Genomic DNA, 20,316 nt, shown 5'->3' on the forward strand with positions numbered 1-20,316 from the left:
TGGAAGAATTCTTTCAGAAGAGTTGGGGATTCAGCATGTGGAGAAACTCAGAAAGCATGTTCTTGACAGAGGGAAGACCAGATATTGTGATTCAGACACTTAGGACAGTGTCAAGAAAATGACACCGAATTCAGTGAAACCACCAATGCAGGATGGGTGCTGCTGAGGCACGACAGGCAGAAAATGGCACATCAGAGGGCATTATTACCAGACTAACGAGGCTAGACAGGCTGGGGATGTGGCTTTGTGGGGTGGCAGACACCTTGCCTTGCATGCATGTGGCCCTGGTTTTGAAGCTCAACACTGGAAAAAAGAAAAAGAAAAAGAAAACAGTACCAAAAATGTGTCTGGGCATTATCAGGGGAAAAGAGGAAGGGATTGCTGAAAAGAATGGAAGAATAAATACTCATATGAGATTGTAACTCTTTGCTGGACCCCATTACAAAGTCAATTGGCCTCATTGTTTTCCCCTAGACCTAGAGCTTCATGCACACATGGAGTTTAACACTTATCCTACCTGGACTCCTCATATTCCTCTGTAAAAAGCGAGGAATGTGTGCATGCTCAAGACTGCACCACCTCTCAACAATTTCTATCTTTCCCTGCTCACCCAGCCAGCTTCTCCTAATCCTGAGCCATGTGGCCAGGAGGCACCATGTGTCCTGGGCCAGGCACATTCGCTGCCACTCTCACCTTGGACTTCTGGGTAGAGGGCCATATAAAGCAGACCCCAGCGCAGCGTTGTAGAAGTTGTCTCAGTTCCAGCAAAGAAGAGGTCCAGGGTGCTGCAGATGAGGTTCTCTTCATTGAAACTTGAAGCATTCTTGTCTGTGTACTAGAAGACAGTTATTTGTTGGTTTATTCAGAGGACTTGTGGTTGCCAAAAAACACTAGGGTTTCATTCAAAGGAAAGAACTTGGAAGGAAAAGTCCTCAGAAGAAATGACTTTCTCCTAAGGGGAAAGTCTCTCTTCAGAAGGCAGCAATATCATTAACTTTGTCTGCAATGGGGCCTGAGAGAAGGGGTAGGTAACTGGAAGTGCTGGAAACTTTTTAGATGGTATTGGATAAAAATCAAAACAACCACTTTTTTTTTATGCCTGTAATTCCGGAGAAGCTAATAGTACAGTGGAAAGAGAATGGGCTATGAATGAGACAGACTTGGCTTCCAATATCAACCCCATCATTCATTAGATCAGCTTAGCTATATGACCTAGGATAAGTTATTTAACATCTCTGTACTTCCATTTCCTGCTTTATCAAATGGGAGTAAGAAGCATGCCTTAAGATGGCATTATAATTTATGTGACATGAAAAAGGGATATAGCAAATACTCAATGAATATTTGTGCCGATACCAGAAAGTATAAACTGAATTGCACATTTATCATATCTCCCCATACAGCTTTTGTAGTTTAAACCTCATAGATTCCATCAACTATTCCTTATAACACTCCATCATCTTTTCTACCTTCTTCTTGAAAGCTTGTTTTTCAACATTGCTGTTAATGTCAATGGTCACATACCTGAACACCATCTAGCAAATAAAGTCTCCTCCTCTAAGGAGAAAATTAATATTAATTTTATGAATATTTTGCCAATAAGGTAAATAAGAGCTAAGATGGAAAGAAATTCACCATTCTGCCCCCTCCAGATATAGGAATACATGATCTGATGAGTCAAAGATTATAACATTGATTCAGTGTTGTACATTAGCCAGAGGACCGCCACGTTCAAGGCCTGTATCCACTTAGGGTTTTTTTCCTGATTCTTGTCAGAAAAGTTGGAAAGTGGGTGAGAAGAGGAGGGAGTAGAAGCCCCACTCAGACCTTAAGGTTAAAATCTGGTATCCAGTTCAGCTTTACATGTGTTCTCTGCAGTGACAGCTGAGAGGACGAGTAGGTTACTGGCCAGAACATCTAAAACAGAGCTTTGAAGCTCAATTTCTCTTTTCCCTTTTGTATCTAGCTCCTTCAGGTACAGGTAGGGGAAGGTGATGGGGATGAAAAGGGAGTATTGGGGCATTTTCAGGGCCTAAAACCAAATGCCATTAAACCTCTGTCTTTATTTCAAAGTGCCTCAGCCTCCTGAGTAATTTTTACTCACCTATGATGAGGTTGCAGGGACCAACTCTGTAGGGCTTATAGGCCAGAGAAATTATGCCAGACTTTATCAAGGATAGTGGAAAGCCATTGGAGGAATGAAAGGTAAGGAATCAAACTGTTAAATGATACCCCAGCAGCTCTGTGGAAAATAGGCTGGGAATAGGGTTAAGAGTGGAATAGGGTTAAGATTAAATGACACCCCAGGGATTAATCAAGGATTAAGGCATCCATATAAAATTGAACCATGATCGAACCCTGATCCCAAAAGATGACAACACATAGCAAAACTGACTTTGCAGATGTGATTAAACCTAAGGGTTTTGAGTTAGGAATATTGTCCTGTATTATCCTTACAAGATGGAGGGAAGAAGATCAAAGTCAGAGAGAGAAAGTGTAAAGATGGAAGCAGGGAGACAAGAGAGGAGAGGTGATGCTACCCTTGTGCTAAAAATGGAGGAAGGAACCACAAACCAAAGCCTCTGGAAGCTGGGCAAGCCATGGAAACCAATTCTTAAGAGACTTCATAGGATCTAAGCTGGCCAACACCTTGACTTTAGCCCAGTGAAACTGCAGTTTGACTTCTGTCATTCAGAACTGGACTTTTGTCATTCAGAACAGTAAGAGAACAAACAACACATCTGTACCATCTTAAGCCACTGAATTTGTGGTAACTTGTTACAGCTGCTATTGGAAACTAATATACAGCTATTTGTTCTTTAAGAAAAAAAAAATCAGAGGAGACAAATTCGTTTTCCTCACCTTCACAATTTCCTTGAGGTAAGCATCAATAAAGTCTCTTGACTCATCAGGATTCCAGTCTTTCCTGTGTTTTTCAACTTCATGAGAAACAAACAATTTCAGCTTTTCCCAGTTGCTGAAGACAGTTTGATGAGGTCCAGGGAGGAATTTCATTATCCATGGAAAGACATTATAGAACTAATGGCAAAAAACAGAATGATCATGGAGATAGCATGGGGCCACTTTTGCACTTTTGGGGACAGTCTTCTCTTTCCATCTCTTTTATTTGCTTATGCTTAAGCTGAGGAGTCATCCTGGACTTTTCCTTTCTCTCTATTCACTCTGGCAGGCATTCAACCCTCCACACACTTCTCACCAGTCCTCCCACAAGAAACCACCACTGTCTCCTACCCAAATGTTGCCATAGCTTTCAGCAATTTCCTTATTCCACTCTTTACCCTGTTCCCAGCCTATTTTCCACAGAGCTGCTGGGGTATCATTTAACAGTTTGATTCCTTACCTTTCAATCCTCCAATGGCTTTCCACTATCCTTGATAAAGTCTGGCATAATTTCTCTGGCCTATAAGCCCTACAGAGTTGGTCCCTGCAACCTCACCACCTCCTTTCTATCCCTCCCTGCCACTTTCCACTGGACAGTCCAACCACAGAGGATTAATGCATCCATATAAAATGCTTCCAGAGAAAAGGAAAAAGTAGTTTTGAAGAAATAGCAATCACATTTGTAGCTGACTCTCCCTGGCACCAGTGCAAACCTAGATGATGCTGAAAGAATATTTTCAGTATGCAAAGAGAAAAGAGTCAAATTGTTTTTTAATATTTATTTTTCAGGTGCTGGCGTTGTCGCTCAAGCAGTAACGCGCTCACCTGGAATGCGTGGGAAACTGGGTTTGATCCTCAGCACCACATAAAATAAAGATGTTGTGTCCACTGAAAAATAAATATTAAAAAATTCTCTCTCTCTCTCTCTTTAAAAAATATTTATTTTACAGTTTTAGGTGGATACAATATCTCTCTCTTTTTTTAAATTTTTATGTGGTGCTGAGAATCAAACCCCATGCCTCACGCATGCTAACGAGCGCACTACAACTTGAGCCATATCCCCCGCCCAAGTCAAACTTCTTTAAATATTTAATTTAAGCAAAATAAAGTATCATAAGTTTGTTTAATACACTTGCTGCCTTGGCACCCATTCAATTTGACATGAGCCACTTAAAACCTCATTGTACCATAGCCTTTGGCCTAGTTAAACTTCTCCTTCCTTTGTGATAATAATACAGTTAGTTTGCTTATTCTTCATATTACCGGCCCCATGGCAACACATCCCATAGCTGCTGACCATGAAATAAACATAATGGTTAATAGTGGAGTTATTTAAATATGTTTCTATCTTAAGCCCAAGAGTGTTTTCTTTAAGCTAGAAATTGACCACCCCCAGGGAAAGCCTGAGAGACCACCAAGGCCTTTAATGAAGGCTTGGTCTCACAGGTTCTGTCTCTCTGCCTCTCTCTCTCTCCACCCATTAGTTGAGACCCTCCCATTCCCAGATCTCCCATCAGTCCTTGTGGGCCCTCTCACTCTCAGGATTTAGGAATAGTATCTTGCTTCTGTTATTTCATGAGCTTCTGTACTGTGTCTTACCTGATCAGACCTAAACCTAACTCTCCTGCTGGTCAGGGCTCTCCTAGGAAAGGGTTGTCTTGGCTCATGATCATTGTCTTGATAGAAATCACAAGACCAAGATAGAGGAAATCACAGTGTAAAGATCTTTTTGAATCCAAAAGAATTTACCATCAATTGATCTCCACTAAATGAAATTCAGGAGGGGGCTTTAACATCCAAAATAGGATGATAAAAATAGAAACTGATAAATATATAGGTAAATATAAGCAGACATTGCATGAATCAATATTGATCATGTACTCTCCAGTTAAAAAAAGAAGAAACTAAAATACGTGATGACAGTGACCTAAAGGAGTGACAAGAGGTGTGTTCTGAAGATCACGTATTATTTCGGCAGTGCACAAAGGTATTAATCTCAGATGCAGGCAGTTAATTGTGCATATTAAAAATTTTAGGGTAAAGACTAATATAATAATAATAATTTTAAGGCAAAGACTAAAGAAATAGAAAAAATCTTAATCTTCTAAATGAATATAGGAAAAAATAAATTTAATAATAATGAGTCAAAACAGAAGGAAAATAGAAGCCACAAAGTGATCATGAATTAGTTTTCATTTGTCAGTAAATTTGAAAAAAGAAACTAAGTGCTCCAATAAAAAGAAAAATATTGTCAAATTTGGTACAAAATTTATATTCATTTTTATGCTGTTTAAAAAGAAAACATCTAAAATATAAGGGCCTAGAGAAGTAGAATATAGTATATAGTATATACTATATACTATATATTTAGGATCAAGTGCTGATGGTTATGTAAATAGTGTAACTAGTTCTGAAATCTTTAGTTATGTTTTATGCCCAGATATATATTCAAGACAAATGACTGTGTCCATGAACACTAGTAAAAGAATATTGGTGGCAGCTCTATTCATAACATAAAAGATGGAAAAGGTTTTGTCCAAAAATTTGTCCAAAAATAGCAAACAGGTTAACAAACAGGGGCATGTTCATACAAGACAAAGCTAGTCTGCATTAAAAAAAAAAAAAAAAAAAAAAAGAGGAAGAGCAACCAAAACGGGCGAATCTTAAAACAAAACACCAGGAGAGAAATTGCACTCAGAAGGGTGCTTGAGACAGGAAGGAAATGGATATTTTAAAAGTAACATGGAGAGGAGAGATTCAAAGGCAAGGGCAATGGCAATATGTTCTTTTGAAAAAGAAAAAAACAAGTACGTAAGTGTATGTCTTGTATAATTTTGTACTCTATAGGAATCTTAGAAATGTTTTTTGCATTTGATAAATTTTCAACATTATTAAAAACACTAAAGTCAAAAAGCTGATTTCAAGTAAGTTTTTGTTAAATTAATTTAAAAATATTACATTTCAATTAAAAAGAAGAGGAAGAAGAAGAAGAAGAAGAAGAAGAAGAAGAAGAAGAAGAAGAAGCAGCAGCAGCTATGTGTATATGAGATCAGCCCCAATGGCCTTAACCAGCATAAAGAAGATGACTGCTTACTTGACAGAATCTCGAAGCCTCCAGAATCGTGACCTCATCCAGTAACTTCAGCAGCTCCTGGAACTGAGCATCCTGGTATTCAAAGCGCTCCCCAAAGGTGATGGAGCAAATGATGTTTGAAACTGCATTGTTGATCTTGAAGTGAGGGTTGAAAGGCTGTCCTGGAGGTAGAGAAAGGTAGAGAGTTCTTCAAAATCATTGGTTTCTTCCTGTTTTCTACAGGAGTCTATTCTAGCTGACACAGATATACCTACTAGAGAATCCTAGAGGAGGTGCTGGCCACAGCCCCCTATATGGGGTCTGTGATACAGCAAGGATACAGTCAATGCCAGGGAGGTTGAACTGATAACCAGGACTTAAATATCATAATATGTTTAATGTTTGTCTTTGCGCACTGAATTCTAGCACTCCTTGAGAGAAGTGTCATGGTATTTGTTTCCTACTGTATCCTCAGAGCCTAGGACAGTGCTGGTCATAGGGCAAGCACTTAGGCACTTAAAAAGTATCTATCCAGTGAATGCATAGGCCATAGGCTCCTGTAAATGCTCTTGTGAAATGCTCACCATTCTCCTCTTTGATTGCCTCAACAAGGTGGTAGGCCTCCTCCTGGATGCGTTCCTCCAGGCTCTTCCTTCCTAAACCAAAGTTCTTTAATGTTGTCAGGGTGAACCTTCTTTGTTCCTTCCATATTTGGCCATTAGACATGATCAATCCTAGGGGGGAAAAGCCAATATTATGGTATTCTGATTCTACTATGCAAATATCTGGCAAATTGTATGGAAATGTGTATCAGATGGAAAAGAGGAGGGACATTAAGACACCTGAATATTATTCAGAGTAATAAGACCTAAAGCAATGAACACAATGGCTAACATTTATTGATTACTTACAACATCAGTTATTTAGTGTTTTTATGTATTACGTAATTTAACACTCATAGAAGCTCTATGGGATAGATACACTTATTGCCCTCCCTCCTCTGCCCTCCCCTGAATTTTACTGAATGGGAATAAGGGATAAAGTAAATTTTGCAAGGTCATATAGTAATCAGTTAACCAGGTATTTAAATTCAAGTCTCCCTGATTCTAAAACTCATGCTTTAATCAGTAGCCACATAAGTACAGCTCAGTAGTTATGGCAAGCTAAGTACCAAGAATGCACTCAGAGATAAGTCCTATAAAGGAGAGGTCCTAAGTGTGACCTTAAAAGATGAAGGAATCATTCAACAAAGCAAGAGACCAGTGAGTATTCCACACAGAAAGAACAGCATAGGAGAAAGGGGAAAAACATCCTGTTGTGTGCAAAAGACCACCATCCTTTTCACTACACAGGCAATGCCATGCGCCCTTCCACTTCCCCATGGCTACTCCTCAACTTCTTGTGATGCCTGGCTTTGGCTCTGTTGTGGGAAACAAGACTGGGGGAGAAGCAGCAAGCAATACTCAGAGAGGAGAACTCCAAACTCTATTTTATGCTGGTGGGCCTGGAGGAAAACAAAACTCCAAATTCTGAGCCCTGATCCACAGTTTCTCACAACATTTATTCATGATTTCATGTCATCTTAGACCTGTCCTATCATTGGGGCTTTTTTCTCTTAAAATTTTTCCTAATCTACTCTGCTAAAGGCCCTGTGCAGGGTCTCTAACATGCTCACAGAAACAGGTAGGAAGAAAGGGCTCTTTCAAGAGGGGGTAGTCAGATCCCTAGGGTAGTTATTTACAATTCAAAAGGTTATTCAACCCATGGTTAATTAGGCTTCCAAGAGAAAGTCTGAGAGAGGGGAGGGCAACTGAACCTTCCCCAGGCATAGTTTTCTTACCAAAACATTTTTTAAAAATAATTTTTTAGATAGATGTGTGATGAGAATTGAGCCCAGTGCCTCACATGTGCTAGGCAAGCGCTCTACCACTGAGCCACAGCCTCAGTCCCTCTTACCATAACATTTTTTATAATTCATTTCACAACCAGGTCTGGTTTTGCCATCACAGCTCCACCAACCCAGTGAAATGTCCCTCCTTGCAGTCAGTCCAGGGCTATCTTTCAACCTCGTTTCACTTGGTCTTTTAGCAGCAGCATGAGATGCATTTTTCTTGCACACTCATATCTGGTGGAATTCAGGGTATTCACTTCCATATTTTCTTCTTAATCCCTTCCAGAAACTTCTTATATCCTGTTCCGTTTCATCTTCTATCAAATCTTGAAATGGCAGAGTTCTTTGAAGATTAGGTCTGAAGCTTCTTCACAAACTGTTTCCTCCTCTGTTATAATTAGGTGATATGATTACTTCATTATCAAAGCATCCAGAGTTTGTGCAGGACATGTGGTTTCTCCAAAATCTCTATCAGGAACCACTCAGACAAATCTTTAGAAGGAGATGTTTTCAACCAGGAAATGTGGGCATTTGGCTTCTTATAATGGAAGGCATTTATTTCATAATGAGGTTAACTTCTGGAAGTGTCAGAAAATTATAGGCATAGAGGCATGGTGAAGAGACCATAGCATTTCAAATGCACACCTTATTGTCATCAATAAACTTACCATTTTCCCTAAAGATACGTTCTCGGAGAGGGGTTACAGGGCGGTGCACGAAGGACTGGTCTGTCTGAGAAAGAACTTCTTTGATTAAGGGCAGTCCAGTTACGAGCACTGAAGACACATTACCAAAATGCAGGCCAAGAACATTCCCATATTTCTTCACCAACTGAAAAACAGTTATAGTCACAGTTAAACATGCACTTGTCTGTGTGTCTGGGGACACAGGGCATGTGTGAAGCTAAAGGGCTCACATTGAGGGAAGTGTGTGTGATAGGAATAGTTCTGAACTTTTTTTCCTCAGCTAAACTCAAATTTAGTTCACGGAGGTTTGGAAGTTTCCTTATGAACATATATTCATATATTCAACCAGTATGAATAGAGTGAGCATCTACCATGTGTCACTAAAAGAAGGCATAAAGATATGACTAACTAAAATAAACAAGGTCCCTAACCTGAGGCATCCTAGAGTTTAGCGAAAGCAGAAAATACAGCACATCTGAACTCCAAAATTTGCTGGGTATGCTTTTTTTTTCTTTTTCTTTTTCTTATGGGGAGAGGGAATCTTATTTTTTAATATGATTTTCTGGGTTATCAGTATCCATTTTCAATTTAGTGGGTTTTTAATTTTAGTATTTTAACAACTTTCATTAATTTATATAAATAATCTTTCTCTATCTAAAGATATTAAATAGTCCTTAAGACTTTGTTTTTCCTATATACATTTTTGTGTCTTCATATTATATTATTTTGTCTATAAGGTTTATGTTGGGTATGTTTAATGTAAGTCTGGTGTAGCAAATATGGAATTTAAGAAGTTAAATCTTTTTTTTTTCTTTTGTTAGGTTGTAGCTTTAACTAACATTAGTGTCTTCTTTATTTCAAAAGTGAAGAAGACAACAAAATGTGATAATTCGTAGAAAAAAAAACAGAAGTGAAATGAGCTTATCAGGAAATATGTCAAGAGAAAAGGATTAATGGTACTAACTCTTGATAGAGTCCATTGATGTTGACATGAAGCTAGGAATTATGGCTAAAAGTATCTCCTAAAAGTACCTCCATTTATCTAGGGAGAAAGATCCCTTTAGTAGTGCAGGTGCACTAAGGTAACTTCTGACCAGCAATTCACCCCAGTGCTGACATTAACATAGGATTGACTTATAGATGAAGCCCCCCTGAAATAAAATGGCCACCATGAAATTTCTGGAGAGGACCAACTAAGGTCTAAAACTCCACCACCTGATGTAAAGGAAGAGTTGAACACCTGATTGGCAAAGAGTACAGAAGGTGGTCCTCAGTTCTCCTGGTAAACATCAAATAGGAATGAAATTGGGGATAGCATTGTTTCCTTTGTCATTCTTTATTGGAGATGGCCCATTCTCTCCCTTGAGAGTGCTTTTTGCTTATCCCTCACTTTTCTTTTACTTTTTTTTTTTTTCTTTTCACCTCACTTTCACTTCTAATAAAGTTCTCTTATCTGACTTTTGGTGTCTGACTTTAAATTTTCTTTCATCAGAACACAAGAACCAAAGTTTGGAGTTTCAGCTCCCTGCTTTCCTGTGGCACTTTTACTAAGATAAATCAAAATATCAGTAACCAGAGGAGAAAGCCTCTTCCTCAGCATGTGCCAGATAACAGGAAGTGCTTTACAGGGTGCAGGCCCCATATGGAGAGACTGTTCCAGCTCTGGAGCTATGGGAGGATCTTGGCTCTGGGGTTCACCAACTGTGGGCTCTTGGGAAAGTTCCTTCATTTTTCTGAGGCTTGGCTTCCCTGTTATAAAAAAGAAAATTAATTCTCCCTTCTAAAGTTCTGTAAGGAAGAATGAGAGCAGTGATATGAAAGGCACTTTGTTTTCTGGTTCCAGGCACACAGCCACCCAGAGAGTCTCCATGGAATGAATGAGTTCTGTGTGCCAAGGAATGTGGGTGCACCCACAGGGTGACAGTGAGGACAGGAGTACACTAAAATGCAGGAGGAAGGTGCTTGTGGTCAGAAACAGCTGTGTTCCCTGGGTGCCATGGTGGGCATCTTTCATGCTTTATCTCACTAATCTAATGGTCACTCTGTGTAGTAAGGACTTTCTTCATCTAGTAGCAGAAAAAAAATGGTGGTAGCTGAAGTGATATAACACAGTGACAAAGCTATTTAGTAGTAGAGGGAACTTGCCAAACATTTTGTAAGATTTGAGGCTAGAGATATGAATTTGGGATGGCTCTAGGAACTTAAAGTTTAGTGGGAATAAGAAAATGAAAGTGAGAAGGAAAGGGAGGGTGAGAGATGTGGGGTAAGGGATGATAGGGAAAGAGATATTAGATTGGGATTAATTGTGCAACTATGGGTTGGACAATAGCATATGATCATTATTCAAAATTCTTTTCAACCTTTCTATTCAAGAATGATCCCTAAGTAGACCCGCCCTCTGCTTTTTGTCTGCCTGGATAGGGTCAAGCTGTAGCAGTGGTACCAGACAGAAAGAATCAATTCCTGCAATTATCTGTGGCCTCCTTCCCCATCTCCATCCCCACACACTTAACATTCCACCATGATGGTCTTAGAGCCCTAACATTGGTTCCATCAGAGCAGACTCAATGGATGCAGTCTCATCCCACCATCCTGTATTCACCTTAAAGACAAAGCCTGAGCTTAGTTCTTCCATTTTTCTTTTGATCCAGAGTCCTGGGTTAATCTCCCTGTCTTGCTAGCAAGGGAAAACCCAAAACTTACAAGTCATTTCTTCTAAGAAATGGTAGTAATGGTTCACACATGTAAAATTTGTTATTTCATCTTGATGAAAGCCTGTACAACGTTTTTAAGCCTTATAAGAATTCACTGACTAATTTAGAACTTCAATTAAGATTTTTTTCTTTTTATTTAGCTGAAAATCTCAAGTTCAGTGACTCGTAATGGGGAATACATAAATCTAGAATCTAACTTTTATTTGGAAGGATTCAGACCTTCAACACTATTTACTGAAATGAACTACAGCATTCCATCTTTACAAGTTCTCTGCCCATGTGTATTTTTGTTCATCAGAACTGGATCAAACCTTTTATAGCATTATCAAGTATGTAAACATGGATAGGTTAAATAACCTCCTGGAGCTCTAGAACTGATTATTGCAGCGTTCAGCAATTCTTAAATGTACCCAGTCTCTCAACCAACTCAATATTGATTGAATGATCCAGAGTGCACCTGAGATTTCATAAGGCAGAGCGAACTTTTCAATAGATATCATCAAACAAGTCATTTAAAAAAAATTTAAACAGAGAGTAACGGAAGAAAAGAGGTTAAAATTTATGAGATGGTTCAGAAGACTCAAATAGGCTTAAGATGAGAAATGAAAATAGAAAAAGGATTGACTTAGAAGTTATAAAAGGCAAACAAAAAGAATGGGGACAGGAAATTCAATAGTGGGAATAAAAACTCCAACTGTAGGATTAAGCTTACAAAACAAAGTGTAGTTAAACGAATGTTTACAATAAACAAAATTAAAGTGAAAGGTTAGTGAGACAAGAGATTGAACTACTATGACCAAAAGATTCTAACTTAATCCAAGTTCTTATAAGAGACAGCAGAACAAAGACACTAAAAGACGGGAAGAGAAAGAAAAGGACCAGGGTACCAATTCACACTTCAAGCAGCAGAAGATAAGAGGTTTTATTTTTAAATTGCCACTAGCACTGAGCCATACATGTGTGCACGTGGTGTGTGTGTGTGTGTGTGTGTGTGTGTGTGTATCATCCAAAAATGCATGCTGCTTTTGTATTTTTCTCAGATATAACATTTTTCCTTCTATCTACATGTTGTATTTTTCAATCATCTGTTTATAACTTTCAAACATTTTTGTATGGGGTGTTCAACATTTTTCCTATTGATACATAGAACCCCTAGTAAAAAGTCACTAATATAATTTTATCTTTATTATGTACAAATATAGAAATATAATCTAATGTCCTATAGAGGGCAATAATTGTATCTATCCCATAGAGTTTCTATGAGTGTTAAATTATATAATACATAAACACTAAAGAACTTGATGTTGTAAGTAATCAATAAATGTTAGCCATTGTGTTCAGTGCTTTAGGTCTTATTTCTCTGAATAATATTCAGAATGGCAGCTAAAAAGAATACAAATAACAATAAGTGTTGGCAAGGATGTGGGGGAAAAGGCACACTCATACATTGCTGGTGGGACTGCAAAATAGTGCAGCCAATATGGAAAGCAGTATGGAGATTCCTTGGAAAACTGGGAATGGAACCACCTTAGACCCAGCTATCCCACTCCTTGGTCTATACTCAAAGGACTTAAAAACCGCATACTACAGGGACACGGCCACATCAATGTTTATTGCAGCACAATTCACAATAGCTAAACTGTGGAACCAACCTAGATGTCCTTCAGTAGTTGAATGGATAAACAAAATGTGGGATATATACACAACGGAATATTACTAAGCAATACAATAGAACAAAATCATGACATTTGCAGGTAAATGGATGGAGTTGGAGAATATAACGCTAAGTGAAGTTAGCCAATCCCAAAAAACCAAATGCTGAGTGTTTTCTCTAATATAAGGAGGGCTGATTCATAGTGGGGTTGGGAGCGGGAGTATGGGAAGATTAGACAAACTCTAGATAGAGAAAAGGGGAGGGAGGGGGAGGGAGGGGGAAAGGGGTGTAAAAAAGTTGGAGGAATGAGATAGACATTACCTTAAGTAATGTATGAATACACACACACACACACACACAGACAAACACACACACACAATATTCTCTTAGTGTGTATGTGTTGCCTTTATAACTGAAAAGCATTTTTATCCCATAAAGAAAAAGAGAAACCTAGAGAAACAAGAAATGAAGTTTTATAATAGTGGTTCTTATTTTTTTGAGTATGGAATCTTTGAAAATCTAGTATATGTCATGGATCTGCTTTCCAGTAAAACCTTGTACAACTAAATACAGTTGTGCATGACTGTATATAGTCTTGCTAAGCATAATGGTCTCACAGGTTACCTCTTGAGAAAGAGCCACTGTACAGAAAAAAAGTGCAATGCATAGCACATGAATATGCTGTAATGCTGGCAGAAAGGGGTGTGAAGTATTGCAGGAAGAGATGAATTTCCACCACAGATATCAGAGAATACTTGAGCCAGATATTGAAAATTGTATTTGAGCCAGATCTTAAATGAAGGCAAGGATATCAGCAAAAGGGCATTCATTATGAAGACAGAGACACTTTCCGTTGTGGGCACTGCACATACAAATGCAAAGGCAGAAAATGTGGGTGTCTGGGAAGAAAGGACTCACTCTGTCTGACTGGAGTGAAAGGTTCATTGAAGAGCATGACCTATGCTGAAGGTCTAGGCCCAGCACTGGGGGATTCAATAAGTCCTTAACTTCAAGAAGCTCACAATCTAACAGAGCATACAGATAAGTTCTTATTGTTACTATTCCATCCTTAAGTTGTTTGGTGTGGGAAAGTATAGAAGCACACAGAGAAAAGAGTTTCTTCTCAGGTGCCAAGGAAGATGGGTGACAGTGCTGATGTGGTAATCTTTAGACACAGGAGTGAAATATTTGGATCTTACTTGGTAACAGATAACAGAGCCTGGAAATATCTGAGTAGGAGAGGTGAAGTGCGCTAAGAGTCTGGACTTAGGAGTCACACAACCTGTTTGAATGCAGGTCTGCTTCTTATTTCATGTGTAATTTGGGGATAAATTATTTAACTTTTCTGTGTTTTGGTTTCTAATTCTATAAAATAGGGAATATTACTAGTTCCTATCTTTAGGATTATTGTGATAAGTAACCATAATAATAAAATTAATAATGAAACTATTACTACTAATTTTTCAGGGGGTATAATTAAGGAAGAGGGCTCTGATAATGGCAGCATCTAAGGAATGGAGGGACAGAGACCAGAGAGGGGGCTGATGGGACTCATCCAGCAACCAGGACAGATAAATGATGCCCAGCCTGTAACCAACAACTAGCTTTTCTATAAGCTATTTCAGAAAAGGGAAGAATAAAAAATATAGAAATACAGAAATAAGCACATCTACATGCTAGGCATCCTGGCAATCACTTGATATTCATAAACTTATTTTATACTTATAATAATCCCACATAGTATACCTAGTTTTCAGAAAAAAAGAGGCACAAAGATTTAGCACATAGCTAGTGGAAATAAAGGTTGGGCTCTTTACAGTCCCCTCAGTAGGACTCATCCTTCATTGAAAGGATAAAGATATTTTCTTTCTGTTCCTCTCAGTGATGGAGCTGCCTAGGTTTTAGCTGGCATCGTAATTATACCTCTCAGCCTCTCTAGGTGTAACCAGTGGGATGTGAGTAGCGGTTATGTGTGCATCTCCTGGGTGAAAGCCTTAAGTGAAAGCTGCGTGCTCACCACCTCCATTTCCCCTTCTCATGAGCCAGAACTCGCACATGATAGTGTTGGTGAAGGACCAGAGCAACAGCATAGAAGGAACTGGAGATTTTGGATGATATGTGGTACAGAACAGCCTCTCTATCCTGGACTTCCTGCCTATATCTGAACTCTTTTGTAAGAGAGAAAGAAATTTCAATCCTGTTGCCGCCATTGTATTTTGGGTCTCTTTGTTAAAAGCAGCTTGCTGTGCCTGCTAACTAATAAATTGACCCATCTTATGTACAGTTCTTCCACTTAGCCCAATAAGACTTTCTTTCATTTAAATACAGGTTCCTATAATAAGTCATCTAGCAGTGATGGAGAAAATTTACAAAGTGTGAGGGGGAGGGAAAGCAAAGTTCCCCACATGCCACACAAACAGGCCAGTTTCTTCATGGTCTCCTCACTGTGTTTTAGTTCATGCCACATCCCCATTTAAAATATCCTATCATTTTAATCCATTCACCTGCCCGAAATTCCTTTAAAATTCAATCCAATTAATTCCAACATTCCACAAAAGGTTGTCTTCAGGATTTCCCATCCACAGTGATCCCATTTCCTAGTATCCATTTGGGTTACAGGAGTTTGTAAAACTCTCTTCATCAGACACTGTCTTGGGCTCTGCCTGGCATGGTAATTACTTAATAAATGTTTGTTGAAGAAATACATGTACAAATAAATAGCTTAAAACTATGTCATGAAAAGTCAATTATTCTCTACTAACATCATGCAGAATCCAGTAGCATAGGAGACAATAAGTTTTAAGTCAAATATTCTTGGATTCAAGACCTTGCTTTGCCATTATCCTCTGAATAACCTGGGAAAATCACATTACATTTGTTCTCAGTTTTCTCAGTGGTAAAATGGAAATGCCACCAGATGGTACCTAAAATTTAAACCTATCATGAAGGTTAAACGAAGAGGAACTTAAAAATTCTGACACAAGACCTCTCAGGTTCTATTATATACAAAACTATATAATCTATCAATAAAAATGTGGAAAAAAAGACCTTAATACTTATTGTTTCCCAATTTCATGAAGATAAATTTAATAGTATTATTACTAAATTATGCCATTTAATTTTATTTGCTTTACATCAGAAATATAAAAATGCAAACCTAAATAAAATAAAAACTAAATTGTGATTAAAAAAATCATTGGACTGGGAATAAGATCCCAGTCTCAGTTTCATCAACTGACTAGAGTTTTGGGTTGATTTTGTGGTACTCAGAATTAATCCCAGAGGAACTCTACCACTGTGCCACATCTCCATCCCTTTTTATATTTTATTTTGAGACAGAGTCTCACTGAAATTGCCCAGGTTGGCCTCAAACTTGCAATCCTTCTTATGAGTAGTTGGGATTACAGCTCTTCATTAGCCAGTTTTGTGACATTAGGATAATCATTTAACTTCTCTAGTCCCATCTATCCTAATAGAAAAAGAAGGACATAGATCAAACTTCTTAATCTAGAACAATTATCACAGACAAAACTCCAAGATAATCCTACTACCTTTAGCCAAAAGACTAGGAAAAGAGGAGCCCAACAGGACAGAAACATTTGAGTCTCCTAATTCTCTGTCCTGGAGGCAAACATCATGAAGATGTGGCCTTCCTTGCCCCTGAAGGGTGTAGCTGCAGTGGAAAGCATGGTACAACCTCATCTTTCACCCTCTCCTTATGTCATATCTCCGCAGAATTGTGATTTCACCCCTGAACTCCAGTAAAGAGTCTCTAAAGGACATAGTTCTAATCTCCACCTTCTCCTACAGTGATAAGGAATTATTCTTCCCTATGGTACAGATGTGGGAAGACCTTTGACTTCTACCTCTGAAGAAAGGCAGAAGTTTTCTTATTCCTGGGGTACCTCCCTTCTGCCTCTATTTTCCAAGAAAACCTGTTCTTCCAAGAAACTCCCAACCTAGAATTCTAGGTCCAGTGAAAATAGACTTCAGAAAGGAAGGTGAAATAAACATATTTTGAGATGAAAGAAAGTTAAGAGAATTATTTGCCAGCAACCCAGCTCTGAAAGAATAGCTAAGGAAAGTTCTTCACATCATAAAGGAAATTATAAACTTGGAACCAGAGAAACGAAGAAAAAGCAACAAATTGTATAAATAAATGGATAAGTACAATAGACTGTTCTTGCTTTTTTAAAATTGCATCTGACATTTAAAAGCAAAATTATAATATTGTGGTTCTCAGTGCATGTACATATAATGTTTAAGACAATTATACAGTGTGAAGTTCAAGGGTCCAAAATTGTTATGTCTGTCTTTCACTTGAAGTGGAAAATTCTTGCATTGGTGGATTCCGTTAAGCTACTAATGTAGCTCATAATATTTAGAGCAACCACATTTAAAAAGAAATATGCTTCAAAACACTACAGATGAATAAAAATTGACTTATAAGAGAAGTTCCAAGTAGCTCACAGAAAGACACGAAAGGGGAAACAAGAATGAAAAACAGAGCAACAAACAAACAACCCTGGAAAAAAATAAATAAATGGTAGACTTAAACACTAACACAGCAATGAATAAATTAAATAGAAATGTCCTACCTTGACCTATTTAAGGATAGAGATAGGCATAATTTTTTAAAAAATCAACCAAGTATATGTTTTCTACAAGAATTCATTTCAAATATGATTATAAAGCGGGTTAAAAGTAAGACAGTAAATAAGCAAATACTACTCACATAATAATCAAAAGACAGCTGATATGGCTATATTATATCAAATAAAGTTAGGTAAAAGAAAATTACCAGGGATAAAGGACATTACAAGAAAAAAAGAATTTCAATAATGTTTAAGAAGAAAACAAATGAGTTAAGAAGAAAGGTAACCTAGGTAGCACATTTAAAAAGTAAACATTTAATTCTCCTGCACCACTAGAAAGGGCAGGTAGGTAGAATGATGCCACATGTCTGGTAAGGTAAACAAAGCTCAAAGTGGGATTTAGCAGGTTAGCAGCACTAGCTGCCCAGCCACCCATCCTCTTGCCCCAGGTCCCCAGAATGTCCCTTGTCCTGCAAGTCAGGGTTAGCATATGGACGCAGTCGGGCACCTTCGCCCCTTCCTACCTTTTGAGCATCCAAGTGCGAATTCTCCATGTTAACTTCAAATAAGTTGCCAAACACGGGTAGAGGCCAGGGCCCTGGTGGGTAGTTCTTTGGGCGCCGCCTTTTGAAGACAGCAAACAACAGAAAGACGACAGCACCCACTAGCAAAGTCCGGGCCTGGAGCCCTGCCCAGAAGGCGGTCGCCAGAGAGACCACCTCCGCGAGCATGGCTCAGAAAGCTGCGGGCTCTTCTAGAATGCAAATATTCTGCTCCAGTTGTCTCCTGCTGTCAGTGTAGCCCCTTGCTCCTACGCCCCGCCCTGCGCCCCGCCCTCCGCCCCGCCTCCGCCCTGCCTTCCGCCCTGCCTTCCGCCCTGCCTTCCGCCCCGCCTCCGCCCTGCCTTCCGCCCTGCCTTCCGCCCTGCCTTCCGCCCTGCCTTCCGCCCTGCCTTCCGCCAGGCCCCTCCTTCCCAGGGCCCCTCCTTCCCAGGGCCCCTCCTTCCGGCTCTTCTCCAGTGCTCCGCCAAGTCAAGCCACGCCCCCTGACTCCCTCTGCCTTTTACCCAGCCCAGTTCTTGGCAGTGAAAATGCCTGGAGCTGAGATTCTTGGGCTGCAACATAATTGAAAAATACTTGGCTAGGACCGGTTTCTTTTCGATTTAGAAAGTTCTCCTTTCTTGGAGACCGTTGAGATTCTTAGGTTATGATTCTCTCAGGTTATGCATCTCAGAGAGCGCCACAAACATTTGAGCTGCTGTTTTCCAAACACCCTCTCACCCTGTGACCAGAACTATATCTAGTAAACAGAAGTGACAGCAGCATCCAACATTTCTTGGCTTCTTAATATACGCCATAAAGCACACTTAACTCTTTACATAAATCACTTTGCTTCGATAGAATTATGCAGGAAATGATCTTGTTAGTTCCATCTTGCAGTTGAGGAAACAGTAAGTACTAACGTTAAGTACTAAGAACATGGGGTGAATAAGACAATCTACAGGTCTAAAACACATCTAAGAAGGTCCTGTATTTGAAAGTGTTCTGAAGATTCAAAAGCATTACATCAAAGCTCTTAGCACTGAGTATCATCCACAGTAGGAGCTTAATTAACATTTGTTTAGGAATGTCTTAGTCCTGATTCTTTTTGGTCTGCCCTGTGAAGATCCCTCAGAAGCCCCAAGAGTGTTAGGATTCCAGGAACCAACCTTCCATGTCATCCAATGGTGCCTACCTGTGTCTCACCATTTGTGAGATATTCAAAACCTGCAGCATGATTCTGGAATACTAATCGTGTACTAAATGTAAAAATACACATTCTATTCTTTTTTTCTTAAAAAATAAAGGAGAATTTCCTATCTTTCCAATATGGAGAAGAAGGTGGGGTGGTAGTTAGAGCTTACTTTGTATTCTCCCAGTCCAAAATTTCCTGTTTTAATACAGTAACTATATACCCATATGATATTTCTATATTTACATATGTTGGAAGAAATTTTCTAAAATTGTTTTTTTTTTAAATTAAGCTCTGTATTATGTAATATTATCCTGAATGCTTTACATATGAAATTAATTCATTCAATTTGAATAGAAGTTTTCCAGAGTCAATCAGGGGAAAACCCAGGCAATCTTCCATTACTACCTCACAATTTCTTTACTTATTATTTCCATATCAATGGGTATTTAAGTTTGTTATTCATTTCTTCCTTTTTTAATTTTTTTTTTTGCATTACAAATAATGCTACAGGGGAATAACTGCATAATGCATAATGTCACCCTGAGGAGCTCTCCTGACCCTCTTCTTATGGAAAAATCATAATATCTAAAAAAATTATTTATAAAATCCCAACCACTTTAAGTTTTTGAACATTAATTTAAGGGCATAGAACAAATTAAGAAATTTATTTTTTTAATCTACTAAATCTTGGTAAAAAGCAGCCAGAGTCTAAATCATTTTCCTTTTCAAGTCCCAGGTCAGTGGGCCAGAAGCTCTGTTCTAGGCATGTGAAACCAAGAGCACTGTCCCTAAATCCCAGTTGATAGACACAGTATCTCTCTGAGGGGGAAAGGCTATCAGTTCTTCTCATACTCTTCCCCCAAACTCCATGCTACAAAAGCTCTATTCTAGGCAAGAGTGACAGAGAAGTCTGGGAATATCCTTCTCCTTCTGGCCCCCACTTGTAGGGCAGGAATTTTTTTCTCAAAAGGATGAGAATACTGGGCCAGATTGGCTTCATCCCAGCTGGTTTATAGCACAAAGTTCCAACTCTGGGAAAGATTAACCTCAAAGATCCTGAATGCCATA

General features: G+C 38.8%; 1 protein-coding gene across 2 annotated transcripts in view; it reads right to left on the reverse strand.

Annotated features, from left to right (window-relative positions):
- Nucleotides 1-18,335, reverse strand: part of LOC124096893 (cytochrome P450 2J2) — a 33,364-nt gene extending 15,029 nt beyond the window's left edge. Inside the window, exons 1-6 of one of the 2 annotated variants that reach the window (XM_058581521.1) lie at nucleotides 18,039-18,335; nucleotides 8,534-8,696; nucleotides 6,559-6,708; nucleotides 5,996-6,156; nucleotides 2,863-3,039; nucleotides 694-835 (exon numbers count right to left, since the gene is read on the reverse strand). In XM_058581521.1, the coding sequence (XP_058437504.1) occupies nucleotides 694-835; nucleotides 2,863-3,039; nucleotides 5,996-6,156; nucleotides 6,559-6,708; nucleotides 8,534-8,696; nucleotides 18,039-18,245 (1,000 nt within the window). In that variant the 5' untranslated portion in view covers nucleotides 18,246-18,335. The remainder of the gene's footprint in view (nucleotides 1-693; nucleotides 836-2,862; nucleotides 3,040-5,995; nucleotides 6,157-6,558; nucleotides 6,709-8,533; nucleotides 8,697-18,038) is intronic. The other variant, XM_046450930.2, reaches the window with a different exon arrangement.
- Between the last annotated feature and the right edge of the window lie 1,981 nt (nucleotides 18,336-20,316).

Source organism: Marmota monax, unplaced genomic scaffold (assembly GCF_021218885.2).
Source record: "Marmota monax isolate L192 unplaced genomic scaffold, Marmota_monax_Labrador192_F-V1.1 WCK01_AAM20220418_F8-fsc00023, whole genome shotgun sequence".
In the NCBI taxonomy this organism is placed as follows: Eukaryota; Metazoa; Chordata; class Mammalia; order Rodentia; family Sciuridae; genus Marmota; species Marmota monax.